The sequence below is a fragment of the Symphalangus syndactylus genome, chromosome 2 (assembly GCF_028878055.3).
Source record: "Symphalangus syndactylus isolate Jambi chromosome 2, NHGRI_mSymSyn1-v2.1_pri, whole genome shotgun sequence".
NCBI classification, from domain to species: domain Eukaryota; kingdom Metazoa; phylum Chordata; class Mammalia; order Primates; family Hylobatidae; genus Symphalangus; species Symphalangus syndactylus.
This window is the reverse complement of record NC_072424.2, coordinates 45,679,295-45,700,501: the sequence shown is the minus strand read 5'-3', so window position 1 is coordinate 45,700,501 and position 21,207 is coordinate 45,679,295. Positions and strand designations below refer to the sequence as shown.

General features: G+C 36.0%; 1 protein-coding gene across 14 annotated transcripts in view; it reads left to right on the top strand.

Moving 5' to 3' along the window:
• The window catches only part of EXOC6 (exocyst complex component 6), a 364,709-nt gene that overhangs the window by 257,503 nt on the left and 85,999 nt on the right, over positions 1-21,207 (top strand). For all 14 annotated transcript variants that reach the window (XR_008652928.2, XM_063629860.1, XM_055255403.2 and 11 more), the window contains 3 exons: positions 1,369-1,480; positions 2,309-2,443; positions 19,573-19,752. Coding sequence is in view for 13 of the 14 variants with exons in the window: in XM_063629860.1 (XP_063485930.1) it covers positions 1,369-1,480; positions 2,309-2,443; positions 19,573-19,752 (427 nt within the window). In the remaining variant the exon portion in view is untranslated. The remainder of the gene's footprint in view (positions 1-1,368; positions 1,481-2,308; positions 2,444-19,572; positions 19,753-21,207) is intronic.

The window sequence follows — 21,207 nt, the reverse complement described above, 5'->3', positions numbered from 1 at the left end:
ATGAGGTTTTGCCATGTTGGTCAGGCTGATTTCGAACTCCTGGCCTCAAGCAATCCACCCACCTCGGCCTCCCAAAGTGCTGAGATTACAGGCACAATCCACTGCGCCTGGCCCACAGATTTTTAAAAGTAGTATTTTAATAAAAAGTAAAAGGATGCAAAAATGTTAGCCTATATCTAAGGCAGTAGTTCTCAACTGGGGATAATTTTGGTTCTCCTGCCATCACCTCCTCCCCACAAATTTGGCAATGTCTAGAAACATCTTTGGTTGTTACAGTTCAGGGGAGAGGCACTACTTGGAACTAGTGGAGAGAGGCCAAACATCCAAATGTGCAGGACAGTCTCCACGACAAAAAATTATCCACCCTAAAATGTCAATAGTGCCGAGATGGATAATCCATGGTCTACAGACAGTTTAACTGTTGTGATAATGAGGCTGTATCCAAGAAATCATTATTTACTTAAATTGAAGGCCTAAGGGTTAAGAGAAAAGAATTTGTTTTTTAGTGCTAGCTTAGTAATACTTAGGATGTTAAGAAACATCATACTAAAATTAGTTTAAGGTAATTTATTTCTTTGAAGACTTAAAAAATCTTAATGAAAATGGGTAACTTAGTTATATTAAAAATTAAATTTGTTAATTATATCTAGAAAGAGCTCGTATCAGTTTGTATTTTAAAAATAATTTTTAGCTGTAGTTGTGTATGAAATTTCTTTCAAAGTGACTGTCTTTTGGGGCTGGGCGCGGTGGCTGACGTCTGTAATCCCAGCACTTTGGGAGGCCAAGGTGGGAGAATTACTTGAGTCCAGGAGTTCGAGACCAGCCTGGGCAACGTAGTGCAACCCTGTCTCTATAAAATATTTGAAACTAGCTGGGCATGGTGGCATGCATCTGTAGTCCCAGCTACTCAGAATGTTGAAGTGTGAGAATCGCTTGAGTCCAGGACTTTGAGGCTACAGTGAGCTATAATTGCACCACTGCACTCCAGCCTGGGTGACAAAGTGAGACCCTGGCTCAAAAACAATAATAAAAATAATAAAACAACAAAGTTACTATCCCATGATGGAGTCGGAATTTAGGAATAATTTTGTTTCCTTATACCAAGTCCTCCATGATTTTTCTGTAGTTGTTAATTGGGTACATTTAAATTATGCCATATATGAATATTCTACTTTATGGAAAATGTCCCTTTTGCAAAGTTAAATTGAAGTTTGTGATTTAATAAATATGGGTCTTTGTAGTTTATTTAAAGATATAAAATAATGACTTGGGGAAAATTATTTTAGTAAACTGTGTTAAATTATTTAGGATTTTAACTAACCACATTCATTATTTATTAAGTTTAATAATATCAATCTTTGTTTTCAGCTCAACAGAAATAGACGATATGCTTAGAAAATCAACAAATCTGCTGCTGACCAGAACTTTGAGTAGCTGTTTACTGAACCTTATTAGAAAACCTCATATAGGTTTGACAGAGGTAGGTTAAAAAGACACATATAGTGAAATGTTTCATTGTATGAAACAATTATTTTAAATTATTGCTGAACATCATTCTGTAAAACTAGCTTCCTGTTTTAAATGTATTAATATAGGCAGATTTGTTTTCAAAATAAAAACAACAGTGTAAATTCCAGAAATGTGAGGATGCCAGGCACAGTGGCTCATACCTCTAATCCGAGAGCTTTGGGAGGCCAAGGCAGGAGGATTGTTTGAGGTCGGGAGTTTGAGACCAGCCTGGGCAATATAGTGAGACCCTGTCTCTACAAAAAATGAAGAATATTAGCCAGGCATGGTAGTGTGCAACTATATTCCTAGCTACTCTGGACTTGAGCCCAGGCGGTTGAGGCTGCAGTGAGTTACAATCATACCACTGCACTACACAGCCTGGGTGACAGCAAGACCCTGTCTCTGGAAGAAAAAAAGAAAGGGAGGGAAAAGGGTTCATATGGAGAATAGTAGATAAAGATGTTAGAACATCTGTTTAGATTTCTGATTGCCAGACTACAGGAAAAGTCACAATCCTAATTTTTTACTTGCTAAATGTTTAAGATTTGAAACATACTATGAAAAATTATTTTAAAATAACTGGCAGTTAGACTCTAGGGATGTGTGTGTGTATATATATATATATAAATTCATAAGCAGTATTTGCAGCAGGCTTTTAAAATCAGATAGTTGTATCCTATAATGCTGCAATTATGTAGAAATGGTACAGTTGCTGGAAGTAATAATCTTATTTTTAAAAATTAGGTGATTTTATATACATGTAACCTGTATTTTACTGGATATATCTTGTGTTTTCTAGCTGGTGCAAATCATCATAAACACAACACACCTGGAACAAGCTTGTAAATATCTTGAGGAGTTTATAACTAACATTACAAATATTTCCCAAGAAACTGTTCATACTACAAGACTTTATGGACTTTCTACTTTTAAGGTATGTAAAAATTTGACCAAAAGTTTTCATTCCAGTCACTGTAAGCAAACATTAAGAAATTAAAGACTGTTATTATTATATGCAAGATCTACTATATTCCTAAAAATTAAGAATAGAGGTAATCATTGTCAACAGTGAGCAGGTAAATGTCAGTTTCTTTTTGGCACTGTAAACATCTTATTAACATGGAGAAAAGTATACTTATTTTCTACAATGTATTATGCTTTGTTCATGTTTTGATGATTTATAGTAGTGCTGACTAGGTCTAACTGAATTAATGTTTCACAGTTTAAAAATTAATTCTATATGAGTGTTTATTTTTGAAAATTTAAAATGTAAGACAAATTAAATAAGGATAGATTTGTTTTCCATCCTTGATTGGTTCTGATCTGAAGAAAAATAAATATTATTACATGTCATTGAAGTCCTACCTCTTTTGTGGGTGGAAAGATTTCTGTTTGAATAATATACAGGATATACTGAGGATTAATTAATGGTTGTTTTAGGTAGAATGTAATATTAAATAATTTCATAAGCTATTTTATTATTTGGAGTCATAGATGAGACACTGGCTTAGTCTAGTGTATATAAATCCCCTTGCATTGAACATTTTATTAAACTAATGATAAACCATGTACTGATCACTTATCTGTAAAATGGGCTTGCTAATTTAACTTTATAGCTCTTTCTAAAAGTTTCCTATTAAAAAGAATTCTCTTTAACTACTTTTGTTGTATTATCAATCACCCCCAAGATTTTATTGTAATAACTTGCATTTTAAAAAATGAATGTACTTGTGTTTTAAAATAACTAATTTAATGTTAACATTTAACCATACTTTGAAAGTGTGAAGTCCACAAACAACCCTGGGATCCTAGAATTATCTGCTTGGCCCCCAAATATTATGCTCTTCTGGTGACTCTTGAGCTCATGTAGTCATTTCAGTACATAAGACACAAATGCAGAATGATATCTGAATCAGCAGACTTACAAAATTAGTTATTAAAACTTAGAAGCCTAAAAAAGCAGACATTCATTTATTCAGATAATATAGTACAGTGATTAAATTCATATACTCTGAAGTTAGATTGCTCTGTGACCTTGGGCAAGTTCTTTAATGTAAATGATTCCAAGTTTCTTTATCTATAAAATTAGAGTAACAGTACAGTACCTACCTCATATGATTATTATGAGGAGTAAAGAAGATACTTAGCCCAGAGCCATTCACTGTGTGTAAGTCATGCTCTGAGCACTCTGTTTAGACTCTGATAATACAAAAATGTATCCCTGCCCTCAAGAAGCTCAGAGGAGGAAAAAATAATAAAAGACACTTAACAATATGGTATAATAAGTATGATAATATAGGAGGAGATGCCACAAGTTTTTAGTTACTTATTTATCCAAGGACAAATTGATTCTTAGCTTTTATGTTAGATTTTACATAATGCCTCTACTTTCTCTTTATTGTTCTCTCTGTCCTTACATCCATGTGTTACTCATACCCTGTCAAGAAGGGATTTCTCAGGCTTAGAGTTGTAGGCATATTTAACTGTTAACATTACTTTTAATATGCTTACCCAGTACCCTCTGATTAAAACATGAATTGCCTTAGCATCTTGTGTTTCTAGGGATCTTCAGCTAATTTTTCTTATCGGTCATAAGCCAGAGAACCAAAGATACTGGAACACAATGCTCTTAGATTAGGGGATCTTGGAACTGTTTTTCTCAAAATCTGCCTGTTGGGAAAGAATGTTTAGAAATGTTAGCTCTGGTTCATCATTCCAGAGTTGAAGCCATAACTATCATTGCATACTCCTTGGTGTATTTCCTTGGAAATCAAGTTCTGCTCTGTGAATAGCAAAGCATCTTTGTTTTTTGTTGTTTGTTTGTTTTGTTTTCACACAGAACTCAGTAAATGCTTTTCTGTTTTCTAATATGTGAGCAAGAGCTGTTTTCATCTTAAGATTTGAAGGTCAAGTATTTTTCAGTTCTGTCTTTTGGTCTATTTCAAGAGGAATTTGTCTCGAAATGTGATAAGGGGAAGCACTTCAACAGGGAAGATTGTTAAATCAATATTAAAGTGAATTACTGAGGGACACTGGGGAATTTCCATTCATAGTGAATAGTCTGTTGCCTCTTTCACAAAAACGATTGAAGTACAGTCTTGGCTGTAGACATTTGATTGGATTATATAGCCCCTTAGCCTAATTTTTTTTCAGTTCAGTGACCCTAGAAAACATCTTTCTATTTGATTGCTTAATGATTCTGGAAACAAGTACTTGATACCTATACCTCCATTTGCTTCCCTTCCAAAAACCACATATGCACACACAAACTACCTGATCTTGTGTCATAAGTATTTATGTTATGAAATAGTGTATAGATTGTTTTGTTAGCTTGTTTGCTAACTCTGTAAGTGATATAAAAGAGGTTCAATAAGTAGTTCCTACCCTCAAGCAGTACCTCAGCTTTTTGAAAGTAACTCAGACCCAATTAGAGAACTACTTAAAGCTAATATAAGACTTCTCCTAACTGGAAAAATTTGCATCAGTATAGAGGAAAAGAAATGGAAATACCATTCCCTTTCTAACTTGTGTGGTAGAGAAATAGTCCAGTTCTTTCTCTTTGGCATCAGGAATCTTTAACTTGGCTCCAAGGAGCTTTTCCAGCCTGCTACTCTGAAGAGTTTTCTTTTGAGTCCTGGCAGTAATTGCAACTGTAAATGCCTAGAAGAAATGCACTTCTGATTCTTTTTCTAACTTGCCTTTTTTTTTCTTTTTGTCTGCTAATGACTATGTAGCAAAGCTTTTTAGGATTGTGGCTGAAGTGACAGTAGTAAATCGTCTTTAAGGGCTTGAAATTCTCTTCTTATGGAGCAAGGACATGGTACATGTCAGTTCTTCCCAACTTGATCTACAGATTTAATATATTCCCCATTAATATGCCAGCAAGTTTTTCTATGGATGTTGACAAAGTGATCTTTAACTTTATATGGAGACAGAAGACCCAGAAGAACCAACAGAGTATTGAAGAAGAACAAAGTTGGAGGACTGATACTACCCATCTTCAAGACTTACTATAAAGCTGTAGTAATGAGGCTGGGTGCGGTGGCTCACACCTGTAATCCCAGCGCTTTGGGAGGCCGAGGTGGGCAGATCATGAGGTCAAGAGATCAAGACCATCCTGGCCAACCCTGTTTCTACTAAAAATACAAAAATTAACTGGGTGTGGTGGTGCGCACATGTAATCCCAGCTACTCGGGAGGCTGAGGCAGGAGAATCGCTTGAACTCGGGAGGCAGAGGTTGCAGTGAGCCAAGATTGTACCACTGCACTCCAGCCTGGCGGCAGAGTGAAACTCCGTCTCAAAAACAAAACAAAACAAAACAAAACAAAGCTGTAGTAATGAATAAGATGTGGTATTGGACAAACAACAGACAAATAGATTAATGGAACAGATTAAAGACCCCAGAAATAGACCCACATAAATATAGTCAACTGAATTTTGACAAAGGAGCAAAGGTAATAAAATGTAGCAAAGATAGTTTTTTCAACAAATAGTGCTGGAACAACTGGACATCCACATGTAAAAAAATGAATCTAGACCAGACCTTACACCCTTCACAAAAACTGACTCAAAATGTTTCACAGATCTGTATGTAAAATGCAAAATGATAAAACCCCTAGAAGATAACATAGGAGAAAATCTAGATGACCTTGGGTGGGGCAGTGACTTTTTAGTCTTGATTGTTCCCCAAAGGAAAAATCCATGATTGAAATAATTGATAAACTGAACTTCATTAAAATTTTAGACTTCTGTTCTATGAAAGACCCTGTCAACAGAATGAGAAGACAAGCCACAGAACTGGGAGAAAATATTTGTAAAAGACTTATCTGATAAAGGACGTGTCTGAAATATGCAAAGAACTCTTAAAACTCAATGAGAAGAAAATGAGCAATTGATTTTAAAATGGGCCAAAGACCTTAACATATACCTCAGCAAAGAAGATACAGAGATACCAGATAAGCATATGAAAAGATGTTCCATATATATGTCATAAGGGAAATGCAAATTAAAACGACAGTGAGATACCACTACACACCTATTAGAGTGGCCAAAATTCAGAACAATGACACCACCACACGCCGACAAGGATGTGGAGCAACAGAAGCTCTTACTCATTGCTGGTGGGAATGCAAAATGCTACAGCCTCCTTGGAAGACCATTTGGCAGCTTCTTAAAAAGTGAAACGCAGTCTTACCATATGATGCAGCAATTGTGCTTCTTGGTATTTATCCCAAGGAGTTGAAAGCTTAGGTTCACGCAGAAACTTGCACATGGATATTTATAGCAGCTTTATTCATAATTGCCCAAACTTGGAAGCAACCAAGATGTCCTTCAGTAGGTGAATGTATAAATAAACCCTGGTATATCTGGACAATGGAATATTATTAAGTACTAAAAAGAAATGAGCTATCTAGCCATTGATATGGAGGAAACTTAAATGCATATTAGTAAGTGAAAGGAGCCAATCTGAAAAGGCTACATATTGTATGATTGCAACTATGTGACATTCTGGAAAAGAGAAAGCTATGGAGGCAATAAAAAAATTAATGGTAGCCAAGAGCGAGGGAGTGGTGGAGGGATAAATAAGTGAAGCACAGAGGATGTTTAGGGCAGTGAAACTATTGCTCCAAAAGTATGTAATTGTGTATACATGCATCAAAACCCATAGAATGTAAAACACTATGAGTGAATCCAGTGTACACTGTGGACTTTGGAATTTGTGGGGTATGTAGTAAATCTCTGTACTTTCTGTTCAGTTTTGCTGTTAACCTAAAACTACTCTAAAACATAGTCTATTTAAATTGCAAAAAAAAAAAAAAGGTGAACACACTTGTAACTATGAGGTCAAGAAATAAAGCATTACTAGCACTGTAGAAGCCTTCCTCATTCCTCTCCTTTGTCACTATCTCTTTTTCTCTCAGTACTGACTTTTAACGGCAGAGTAGCTTTGCCTTTTTCTGGGTTCTATTTAAATGGAATCATACAGAGTGCATCTTTTTGTGTGTCTGACTTCTTTTACTCAGCAGGACTTGGGATATTTCATTTGTGTTGTTGTATGTAGCTGTAGTTTATTTATTTTGAATTCAATATGGTATTCCATTATAGAATTTACTACACCTTATTTATTAGTGTGTGAACTGTATCACTTTTGGCTATTTAGAAACTCTTCTTTTGCTTTCGTCCTGGTTATTGACTGGATACGTGACCTTTGAGATGTTATGGTATGGGTAAAATATAATTTATGTTTATTTAATTTTTGGTAGTAAAGATACAAATTCAGGAACTGGCATAAACATTTAGAACTAATGAGGTATTATTGGCAGTTTAAAAATTTTTCATTTTAATTATAATGTTTTGTCGTTTTATATATGTAAAGCTGATGTATTGCTTTGTGAAGGTACTTGCAAAATTACGCCTTGACTGATTAATTGCATGTCAGCTTCTGATTACTTATGTGCTTTTTTATTGATGGAGTGTTCCTTTGTAAAATTCCTTGTATTGTGTATGCAATTTGATTGCCATTTTAAAAAGGCAATGTATATGACATTTATTTCTTTTGTCATCCTTTACCACCAACTTCTTCTTTTCTAGTCTTCCCCCATTAGAGAGGACTATATAAAGCAGTTTTATGCTTACAGCTGATTTAATACATTTGAATGACATAAAATCCTAAAAGGTAAGTTAGAAAACAATCAAAAGCAAAAGCAGATTGGGTAACAAATATATATGGAATAGAATAAGTAATTAGGTCCCTTCGTAAATAGAACAGAAAAGTAAATAAGGGACACGCTACTTTGTCAAAAACATAAAAGGTAACAGGAAAAATAAAAACATTTTTTTTCAGTTCTGTAAACAAAAGAGAAGGATCAACAAAATGTAGAGACCTCAATCCTCATAGATAAGAGTGCTCCGCTTTCTGTTTTTTTTTTTAATATCATCAGTAATCAGTTAATTATAGAAAATGCCACTTATAAAGATCATGGAAAGCAGAAATAGAGTAGGGAGATAAATGGTTGAGGACTACTTTAAAAAGCTATTTATATCAGATGATTTGCAAACCTGATGACAAACAACCACTTAAGGAGTGGCAGATGCTACCACAAAGCCACTAGTCTGTGAACACTTTTGAGGTACAAAAGCCCCTGAAAACTAGAAAGGTAAAAATGTAGCACCCACTTTTTAAAAAGGAAAAGGAGATAACTTAGGTAATTGGAGACTTAGAGGAGTATTTAGTTTACAGTGACCTGTGACGATCTCAGATAATCCGAAGACTGGATTTTGAATTATTCCAGACATTGATTATAGCTCAAAACCCATATTTCCCTCTACAAGTGAGGTAGTTAGCAGGTGGCTCTATGAGAGATTTAGGTTATTCTAGGACAGGCTACTTTGATAAAGAACAAGAAACGAAATATTTTGTCTTGTCTAAAGTAAGGCTTTGATTGTGTCCCGAAAGATAGTCCTGTAAACAAAGCAGTAATTCCTTAGATGGTTCTGTCTAAACTGAGTGTCATTTTTCACTTGGGGGTATATGTTAAATGATGTTTATTAAGCAAAAATGTAAAAATGTTTATATATATATATAGTTTTTTTTTTTTTGAGACAGGGTCCCACTCTGTCATCCAGGTTAGAATGTAGTGACTTTGTCCTGGCTTACTGCAGCCTCGACTTCCTGGGCTCAAGCAATCCTCCCACCTCAGCCTCCCAAATAGCTAGGACTACAGGCCCGTGCTACTACCCTGGCTGATGTAAAAAAATTTGTTTTGTAGAGATAGGGTCTCACTGTATTGCTCAGGCTGGTCTCGAACTCCTGGACTCAAGCAATCCTCTTGCTTCAGCCTCCCAAAGTGCTGGGATTACAAGTGTAAGCCACTGTCAGGCCCTAAAGTGTATTTCTGTGGTACTGTGCTGATTGCTGAGGGGAAGATATGGAATGGTTCTTGACCACTAAGATTCTTTTAATCTAGAAGAGCAGATAACTACAAACAAATAACAACAGTGTGTAATAGTAGATGGATTTGGTCCTGTAGACATGTTTGATTTGGTTTTGTGGTTTTTCTAAATGTTTTGAATTTGCATACCTTTAGATGAGACTTAAACTCTATAATGATCCTGCCTATGGCAAATACCCTGCCTGCCATACTTATTCTTGTTACCTGCCTGGACCCTGAAGGAATTAAGTATTTGTTATCAGTTTGGAGCATGGGTAAGATTTTAATCAGCAGAGATGAGAAGGAAGAATTGGTATAAACCCATGCACAGAAGGCAGAAAGCTGAAGTTATATTCAGACATTCAGATAATGACCCAGAAGATGGAATATAAAATCATATTTATTCATCTTATGTTAATAAGGATGCTTATTTTTGTTTTAAAATAATGTTTGGTTTACATGTGTTTTGAATGTATATTCTGGGGAAAAATGTAATTTCTTCTAGAAGCAGTTAGTGTTAGTTTCCTTTACTTAAATTTCAATCTTCAGCTGTATCCAGGCCGTAGCTTTTTACCTGATACTTCACCTTGCATTATCTAACTCTCTAAGAAGTACTTTGTATTTCCCTCTGAAAATTGTTTTTGATATAATTAACATAACTCTTACAGTAACCTACCTTTGTAATAGAACATTTAGTATACTATTTGTGACCTGCCTACTTTAGAACTATGATATTATTAATCTCTGGCTTATAGTCCATGATGATTGTATTTCTTTTTATAAAGAGCAATTTTTTTTTTTTTTGGATCATGGCTCACTGCAGCCTTGATCTCCTGGGCTCAAGTGATCTTCCCACTTCAGGCTTCCGAGTAGCTGGGATTACATGTGCGTACCATCTTACCTGGCCGATTTTTTAAAATTTATATTTTGTAGAGGTAGGGTCTCACCATATTGCCCCTGTTAGTCTCAAACTCCTGGGCTTAAGTGATCTCCTGCCTCAGCCTCCCAAAGTGTTGGGATTATAGGCGAGAGCCACTGTACCCAGCAAGATAATCTTTTAGAGAGATTTCTAGAACTTTATGATACTTCAGTTCTTGTAATTCATACAAGCTTTTCATGGCTTTTAACTTTTGATTTCTTAGTTCATTATGGAGCAGATCTTGAGCTTTGTTTTACTCAGAGTATTGATCAAATGGTAATCTGTGATTTGCATGATTCGATGCATATAAGGCACAATACGTATCCTAAAGCCTAATACTCTTTTTAAAAAAAAAGTCACAGTAATATCATATAATGAAAAAACCTGATGAAAAGTAACCAGGTGAATTAGTGCTTTTTGCTAATTTAACGAGAAGCGTAGCACGCAAATCCCTCTTTTATTTTTTGATTGATTTTTAAGTACTAAATGTAAAGAAAATAAAGAATAAAACAAGAATATAAAAAATAAAACAACTTCTTTTGATTGCCACATTGACATCTAAAATAAATAATGGGAATTATATATATATATTTTTTAAAAATTATAATTTATTAATTGGCTTCTCTGCCCATTTTATTATACCTTTTCTTTCATCATAACTAAATACTATTAATAAATTATACTGGTTAGTCTTATTTGCTTTTTCCCTTCTGCATTAGTAGTGACATTGGATAATGAGTTGGATGCTATATGCAGTGTAACTAACATTAGAAATGTTTAGGTCAAGATAATGGATTATTGGAATTTTGTTTATTAGAGCAGGAAGAAGTTAACTAGGGAGGACACCTTTATGGTGATAGCTCTAACTTTATCTGTTGCCTACATATTTGAGGCCCATAAAAATATAGATGTATTTCCCTTGCACTAAATGAGCAAAATTAAATGTAACTTTTTTCTTAAATATTGAATAAATATTTCTATTAAGATAGTTGTATTAATCAAGGTGATTAACAGAAAATTGGCAGGAACTGGTGGAAAAACAGACTCAAACTTTCTTAAACAATAAAGGAAAAATTATTGGCCAGTGACACTGAGATGTCCAAAGATAGAGGGCACTACTGCTCAGTACATGTCACCATGGACCCAGAGTCTCTCCATCTTTTAACTCTGCTTTATGCAATTTTGGCCTCATGGTCAGACTACTTATAGTGGCCCAGCAGTTCCCAGCAGCTCTAGGCTCTCTCAGTCTGGTAGCAAAATGACTGCCTGCTCACAGTCCCAAGCCTCACATCGTCATGTCCTGTCATCTAAAGGAAGAGAAACTGTCTCCCTCCACTAGCTGCTGTATAATTTTTTTGTAAGAGGTTTTGGGACTGGTAATTGACTTAAACTTAGCAAGACCCAACCTTGGAGCTAGATATCGGTTCAGTCTTACCCAAATGAGATAGCTGTGAATGGGGGCAGAGTGATTTTCCAAAACATATTTGGGAATTATTCCAAGAGGGGGAATGAACGATAGACAGTAAATCGTAGATGTTTACTAAAATCTTTAGCTATTACTACTTAGCTTTTATTCAAAACACAGATGTTTATGCTCCAGGAGGTCTAGGTGGAATTTGTGCATGTGTATGTTTTAAAAAGTTCCTCAGGTGGGTTCTGTTGCACACCTATGGTTGGGAACCACAGATAGTATATTTAATTCTTACATACTGAAATTTTTTTTTAAAAGTTCTCAAATTATGCTAGATACATTTCTGCCTCCAGAGGGCACTATTTCCTTAACAAACAAAGGAAGAATTTGTTTATAAACTGAATCTTTACATTTTATTCAAGAGTTAGCTGATATGCTGACTAGAATGTCAAGAGTTGATAATGCTCTTGACCTTGTGGTAAGATCATAAGATTGAGACTATTCTGGGTTCAACTGTAGAACTCCCCAAGAAGTTCTAACTAATTTCCTTAGCAATCACTAAATCGCTAGTAATCATTAGTAGTCATCTCTTAGGAATGTCTTAGCAAATAATTTAGTGTATTCCTATGTATAACTACAGGAAAAGTTATATTGAAAGGCTTTTCTATCTTTTCTATCTTTGCTCCCATTTCTTTAAAAAGAAAATATAGTGAGCCTGTTCATGCGGCTATAAAGATCAGACACATATGTTTTCTAATGATTATATTTGTCTGGATTATAAAATAAGCAGAATTCTTAGTCCTTAGAAAAGTCCTTTCAAGTGTTGATTTTAATCATATTCCTGCTCAGGAGTGCTGTCTGAAATTTTTCTTTGACACAGTACAGCCCGTGATTCCCTGACATAGATTATTTGCTTCCTATTATAGCCCGTGGAAAGCATTAATAAACCTTAAAAAATATTAGGTACCCTTCCCCGAAAGTTTTTTAACATCTTGAGAAAAGGTGATTTTAACTTAGATATTTTATGGGAAAAGTGGAACCTGCTCATGATGTCACCTCGGAAAAACAGACTTATCAACAAAGTTCTAGTGACAATAACAAAAAGCAATAAATAAATTTTTATGTTTTCCCTTTTATTTTTGCTTGGTTCCTTCTAGAAAGTAGTGTTTTCTGAACCACTTTTTCACTAAACATGGTCTAGAAAGCATGTAATAATAATTATTTCATGTGATGGTGTGAATGGTTTTGTCATCATTTTTAATTTTCTTCTTTCAGATAAAAATAGTGTTTTTTCCCTCATGACTTAAAAATTTCTAGATATTTGGTCTCTACCACCCCCTCAACTTTTGGTTAATATTTCAATTGTCCCATATTGCTTTTTTAAATCTAGGAAAATGTGAACTAACATCTTTATTTTATTTTAATAAAATTCTATAAAGTAAAAAAGAGAAAGCTGGATTTAAATTTGGTTTTTAATAAAATACCCAGTTTTATATCAATCTAAAGTTTAACCAAGTACTTTAGCTCTGTAAGTTTGGAGGAGGGGAGCTTCTTGAATCTGGCTTTTAAAATCTTGTTATGCATCTTCTCTTCCTGCCTATATTAGAGGCATCCCAAAAAAGCAAAAGAAATCATAAATAGCAGTCTGAGTGCAGATAGGAAATGCAGTGAAAGATAGGAGCAATCAGAATCTCAAAGTTCTTTGCCTGGTGATAGAAGGGAAGCAGGTTGAGTATTTATGAGATGATTGTACATAGTTCTGAGGTTTAGGGTTCTCTTATCCAGCTGCCTTCTTGAATTACTGCCTATCTTCAGTTGTGTAGTGAACTATATTTATCTGCTTAGATTCAGTAAATGTAGTGAGACATGAATGGGGGAACTGATTATGAACACTGGGGCAAGATGCAAAATGGTAAATAATTATTTTTATATTGCTTTGAAAAAATTGACTTACAAGTGATGTCATTAAGGTGTGTTATCTTGTAGTTCTGTAGGTCATAAGCATTTACCATCTTAGGTACCTGCCCCTAATGTTAAGGAAGTTAAAGAGAAGTAGGTGTTACTGCCATGAATTACACATATTAAATATGACACGCCTTTCCACTGGTTAGTGTTTCACCTTTTTTTTTTTTTTTTTTTTTTTTTTTTTTTAAAGACAAGGTCTTGCTCTGTCACCCAGGCTGGAGTGCAGTGGCGCAATCATAGCTCACTGCAGCCTCAAACTCCTTAGCTCAAGCAATCCTCACACCTCAGCCTCCTGAGTAGCTAGGACTATAGGCACAAGCCACCATGACCAGCTAAATTTTTTATTTTTTGGTAGAGACAGAGTCTCACTATGTTGCCCAGGCAGTTATTTAACTCCTGGCCTCAAGTGATCCTCCTGCCTCAGCCTCCCAAACAGCTGGGATTATAGGCATGAACCACTGTGCCCTGCCATGTTTTACATAAAAAAAATTCTGTTAATGTTTAATACCCATTTTTTTCTCCCTTACATAAAAATAACTACACTAAGTTAAGCCAACTTGGGCAATTTGGAAGGCTTGGAATTCTGATATATTAATAGTCTCCATACAGTTCTTTTAGTAAGACATTTATTGAGCATTACTAGGTAAAAAACACAAGTAAGGGCAAGAAAACTAATTTGTTTTAGCTCCTTCTGGGTGCCAATTACTGTTAGGTACTTTGCATTAATTATAGAAGCCTGTGTAATGCTCAAAACAGCCCTGTGAGATGGGGATGATTCTCATTTCATAGATAAGAAATTAAGTTAATTTGCTTAAGGTGTAAAGATAAGTGAAATAGTGGGAATCAGACGCCTTCCCATTTTCCCAAAATGATTTTGTTTTTTTCTATTAAGTAAATGTAAGTACTAACCCATATTCTTTATGAGCCATTTCTTTGTTATTCATTATTAGCAGGAATGGTGATTTTTTAAATGGCTACAAATTCCTTGACACTTCTCTCATTGAGAAGTGGGGACCTGTATCCCCTTCTCTTGATCTCGGCAGACTTGTGACAGCTTTGACCAAGAGAGTACAGTAAAAATCATTTGAGACTTTAGACTTCTGAGGCTAGGACATAAAGGCAATGTGATATTGCCTTTATTCCAAGCATGGAGCACACATGCTTGGAGCCCTGTGCTGCCATCTAAGAAGCCCAGTTACTCTTTGGCCACTTTAGTGCTTTGAGGAAACACTAAAGTGCTTGGCTTCGAGGCAGTCAAGCAACATGGAAAGGCTACCCATCCCCGGTGCCAGACATATGAGTGAGGAAGCCTCCAGATGATTCTAATCCCCAGCTATTGAGTCCTATTGCCAGCCTTCAAGTCTTTTCCAGCTGAGGTCACAGATGCTGTAGCACAAAGTCATCTCCACTGTTTCCTGACCCATAGAACCTGTGAGTATAACAAAATGTTTGTTATTTTAAGCCACTAACTCAAAAATAGTAACTGGAACAGCCACCACATAAATACTTCTAGATTCCTATTTTTTCATACCACCATGTAGCTTTTCCTCCATGAAACCCTATTTCTAACCAACATGATCTCTTCCTATTTGGTATACTTTTATTATACATGTAGTTAGTATTAATTTGTGCATGTTTATTCATTCTGTGATTATTGTATTTTCTTTCTTTTATTTTTATTTATTTATTTGTTTTGAGATGGAGTCTCACTCTGTCGCCCAGGCTGGAGTGCAGTGGCATGATCTCAGCTCACTGCAACCTCTGCCTCCCGGGTTCAAGCAGTTCTCGTGCCTCAGCCTCCTGAGTAGCTGGGATTATAGGCGTGCACCACTACACCTGGCCAATTTTTGTATTTTTGGTAGAGACGGGGTTTCACCATGTTGGCCAGGCTGGTCTCGAACTTCTGACGTCAGGTGATCCACCCACCTTGGCCTCCCAAAGAGCTGGGATTACAGATGTGAGCCACCACACCTGGTCGATTATTGTATTTTCTATCCTTATCTAGATTTTCTGTCCTCAACTAGATTATAAACTTTTTTCAAGACAGGGGTGATTTCCTTTTTTCATTTAACAAGTGCTCATCTACTGCTTACTATGTGCCAAGCACTGTTCCCGGTGCTAGGGATATATCAGTGAATGAAAACAGACACACACTTCCTGCCTTCATTCCGTATCTCTGGGTTCCCCATCTTGGATTCAACCTATCATGGATCAAAAATATTTGGAAGAAAAGATGCGTGGTGCATCTGTACTGAACATGTACAGACTTCTTTTTCTTGTCATTATACCCTAAACAATACAGTGTGACAACTATTTACATAGCATTTACATTGTACTAGGTGTTAGAAGTAATCAAGAGATTATTTAAAGTATACAGGAGGATGTGTGTAGATTGTATGCAAATACCATACCATTTTATATAAAAGACTTCAGCATCTGCAGATTTTGGTATCTGAGGGAGATCCTGGAACCAATCTCTTACCAGAGGATGACTATAAGTAACTATTTTGAGTCAGAGCTCATCTTACTACTACAATATTTAATAGTGCTTCATTAAAATTTCAATTCATATAATTAACATTATCTTAAATATCTGTTTTATCTAAAGTAATGTTTATTTTTACTTTCTTCTGTAGTTGAGGGGAGGCTCTGTTGAACTCAGCGCCTCTCCTTAATGTCAGCTTTGTGTTGGATCACTGAATGGGGAGAGAAGAAATATCTTGGAATTCTTGTTCTAATCCTACTGTGAAGCCAGGCATGCAAATAGAAAGATGTCTATCAATAGTTGGTTTTCCTCAGCCCACCATGGCAGTGAGTAGTAAGTGGTTAGTGTGAAAATTGGAGAGGGAGCCAAGGAAGTGTTAAAATGTGGAAATGGTACATTTTGATTATTCATCTGAGAATAATGTGTGGTCTGCTCTTGTTGGGTGGAGTGTTCAATAGATGTCTGTTAGGTCCAGCCGATTTATATTGTGGATCAAGTCTTCTGGTTTTTCTGCCTGCTCAAATATGCTATTGAACTTCTTTAGTGATTTTTTCTTTTTTCTTTTTTTTTTTTTTTTTGAGACAGAGTCTCGCTCTGTTGCCCAGGCTGGAGTGAAGTGGCGCGATCTCGGCTCACTGCAAGCTCCGCGTCCTGGGTTCATGCCATTCTCCTGCCTCAGCCTCCCGAGTAGCTGGGACTACAGGCGCGGGCCTGGATAATTTTTTTGTATTTTTAGTAGAGACGGGGTTTCACCGTATTAGCCAGGATGGTCTTGATCTCCTGACTCTGTGATTCGCCCGCCTCGGCCTCCCAAGTAGCTGAGATTACAGGCATACACCACCACGTGTGGCTAATTTTTTGTATTTTTAGTAGAGATGGGGTTTCACCATGTTGGCTAGGCTGATCTCGAACTCTTGACCTCAGGTAATCCACCTGCCTCGGCCTCCCAAAGTGCTGGGATTACACGTGTCACTTATTGTACTTTTTAATAATTTCTATTTATATTCCCTATTTGTTGATGTATTCTCATAATTTTCTTTTAGTTCTTTAGATATGGTTTCCTTTTGTTCTTAAGTTTTTGTCCTATAAGTTCAACATCTGAGCTGCCTCACAGTTTCTATTGGTTGCTTTTTTTCCTGTGTATGGGTCATATTTTGTTTCTTTGCATAACTTGTCATTTTTTGTTGATAACTGGACATTTAAAATAATATAAGATGACAACTTTGGAAGTTCTCTCCTCTCCCAAGGGTTTGTTGTTTCTCCCGTTTGTTGTTTGTTTTGTGACCTTTCTGAACTAAATCTGTAAGTCTGTGTTCTTTGTCATATGTGGCCACTGAAGTCTTTGCTTGGTTAACTTAGTGGTCAGCTAGTGATTGGATACAGATGATCTGCTTAAAAGCCTGGAACCTGTAAGTCCCCTAGTCTTTGCCAAAGGGCTCCGTGTACATGTTGGGGTGTGTCTTAAACACTGAGATAGGAAGTTAATCACTCTGCTTTGACTTTTGCTTCCTGCTTGCACATGATACCAGTGGGCTAGGGGACGTCCCCAAATGCTGCTGGGACCTCGATCCCAGCCAGTGTCCAGGCTCTTGACACTGTCGTGAGAAGGAATTCAAGGATGAGTCAGAAAATAGTGAAAGTATGGAGACTTAATTGCAAAACAAAAAAAGTACACATTCAGGAAAGGGGAGTGCAGGCATACTTGAGAGAGAGAGAGTCACGCACAAGGTGGGGTGGAGCTGCTATCTTTATGAATTTCTTTAACCAAGGGATGAAATATTCATGATGATTCCTGGAAAAAGGTGGAATTTTTTTTGGAACTGTGGTGCCACCCATTTTTACACCAAATATGAGTGTTCCTAAAACTGTCATGGCACTGGTGGGCATGTGATATAGTACGTTATGACTGTACATTGAGCCCTGGGTGAAACTTAGGTCAAATCTATCACCATGTTGAGTCCTGTCAGTCTTAGCCAGCATGGTTTATACCCTGTTTTTCAGGGTCTTGTCTTATCAGCCCATAGCTTCTGCAGCTATTTCAACAGTTTCCTTTGGCTAGTCACATAAAACTGCTGCCTAGAATGTCCTTTTCTCCTGTCACTACCCTGTTTTATTTCTATCTTGCACAGAGCTTCAAGATCAGCCATAAATGAGAGCTTAGAGCCTTCTTAGGTCTTTCCCAAGTATGTACACAGCCCTATGTATGTATGTGGCCCTTTAGATGCCCAGGAATCTGTTAGAGCTTTTCAAAGTCATCTGTGGACATTTTATTCCCCAATTTTTCCTTTTAAGCCCTTTGGTTGACCTATCATTTGTCCCAGTTGTTATCTACCATCTCAGGCATCCTCCATGTTAAACTTATTGCCTCTAATTGTTTTTGACAACTGCCCCTGGGGAAAAGGCTTTTTGTACTAGGCAAGTCCTGATTCAGGTCAAATAAAGACATCCCTGTAAATAGGCATGGAGTCTTCCAGGGAACCACCAGGTAGGTCAAATAATGATAATTCTCTGAGAATGTGTCTTTGAAGGAGCTGCAGCTCTGTTCTGTCTGCTTTGATGGCTGGCAAGCTATAGGTTTCCACCAGAGTTTTAGAATGTTGTCTTTCGAGAGTAATGTAGAGCTGGAACAGAGGAAGAATAATGGAAATAGGGCACATTAAAATATAATAAAGCTCATTTTTCTACCAAGATTTAGCTGTTTTTCTTGAATAAATGATGCCTGTATTTCTGCAAGTTTTGAGCTAATTTTCAGAGTTCTGAAAAGGTTGATTTTGACAATTTTTGATAAGTTTTCTGGTTACTTTTATGGATGAGAAAATGTTTGGAGATCCTCCCTCTGCTATTGTTGCTGGCATCACTCCTGTTGTTTCTTTCTTCTCAGAGAAATTAACTATCTCAATCTCTTTCTCTTCTGCCTCCACCCCTTCTTAAACTCAAAGCACTGGCAGATATTCCATTTCTTCTGTGATAGCCCAACTTAATTGCTTTCAGTGAATCAGGGGTTAGATAGAGGTGGTCTTCTGTGTTCTTGGCAACTTCCATTTTTCTACTTCTGTTTCTCCTAAGGGTCCTCTTAGAGTTGTGAGAACAAGTCAGGAATTAATATCTCATAAAGTATTCTATCACATAAAGACAAAAAAAGGTGATAGGTTGGAAAGGAACTAAGATGTGATATCCAGTCAAATAAATAGAGTACTGCCAGAAAAAAAAAAAAACCAACAATTTTCCTGAACTTTGAATAAATGACTAAAATATTAAACCGAAGGTAAATGTAAAATAATATCTAGAATTGTAAGAACACTTGTTTTATTATCTGTTTCTTGTCTTTTGTTGTTATTTTGTCCCATGCCAGGATGCTCGACATGCAGCAGAAGGAGAAATATATACCAAACTGAATCAAAAAATTGATGAATTTGTTCAGCTTGCTGATTATGACTGGACAATGTCTGAGCCAGATGGAAGAGCTAGTGGTTATTTAATGGACCTTATAAATTTTTTGAGAAGCATCTTTCAAGTGTTTACTCATTTGCCTGTAAGTATAAAAATTTTCAAAAATTGTTTTGTGTTTGCTTACTAAAGTATATTTTAGAATTTAGTTTGAGGTTTCCTTGCTTAAACCAACTTCCTGGAGTGCATGTTTCTTTCTCCATTATTATAAAACCATTTGTAAGGAATTATAACTTAGCCAAATTGTTTGAAATTTTAATTTATTTTATTTTTAACCAAAATGCCTATAACTCTCTTTCCACCAAAGCCAAGGCAAAACCCTGAAACTGACAATATAGACTTAAATAGAAATAATCTCTAATATAAATAATTTACATAGAGTTAACCTAATTAATGGCTTTTCCAGTTAGAAAGGACCAAGAAATTACTGGCTATTTTTGAGCCAAGAGAGTAAAAGTAAAACTGGAGCGTTGTTCTATCCTGGCACGTAGTCATAGCACATCTACATTTTGGACAGTTAGTTGATGAAACATTAAAAAAAAGATACAACAAGGACATTTGGGTATAAAGAAGCTGAAATGTTGGATTCTTCAGATGAGGACTGCAAAGACTAGAGATATAATGGTGGGATGAACATACTCTTACTAGGTATATCCAGAAATAATAAAACTGTTAAAACATGAATGCAATAGTTTTGTACAAAAAAATAGGAAGAAATTTTATCAACCTTTTTATCTTATGATACAATATAGCTGAACACAAGAATATTGACCCATTTATGCTGGAAGTTGCAAATTATTTTGTGTGAAAAATCAGACCTTGGAGATGACCTTGAGCAGTGTGATATAAATAACTCCCACAAGCTTAGTGTTCCAATAATGGAATGCTAGGCATAAATGGGTTAATCTGGAACCTACACAGCTGCCCCCAACCACCCTCCCCTGCTTGGAATGGGGAAAAAAAAGGTAATTTTCCTCATCCTTTACTCTTTCTCCATCAGAAACTGCTTCAAAGAACCAACTAGAAAAGTTGAGGGAAGGTGTTGCTAAAAAAAATTAATGGAAGACTATTTTAAAGAGATTGTCTCATGGATCTGGGCCAGAGAATTTTAGAAGCTTACCCAGGGATGATACTGTATTCCCAACTGCTGTCTTTGAACTGAAAAAGGAAATCTATAAATATATTTAATTTTTATATCAATGAAATTCTATAGAAGTGCTTTTTATATAGTTTATACTAAATAATTGTTAAATTAATTTGAATTCACCTTGTCAGTATAAATCATGCTTCTAGCCAAAAGCAATCCTCAAGAACAAACAGATGCACGTGCTTACAGACACACACACACACACACACACACACACGCGCACGCACACACACACACGTTTTATGTTTTAATATCTGTGTCATGTATTGCTTTGAGGTGATGGGTAGGAATTTTGTACATAAATGGAATAGGATTAAGAGCGATTATATGTTAGAAATGTTTGGGGTAAATGTCTCACCTTCCAAGGTCACTTTCTAGGCTGACATCCTAGAG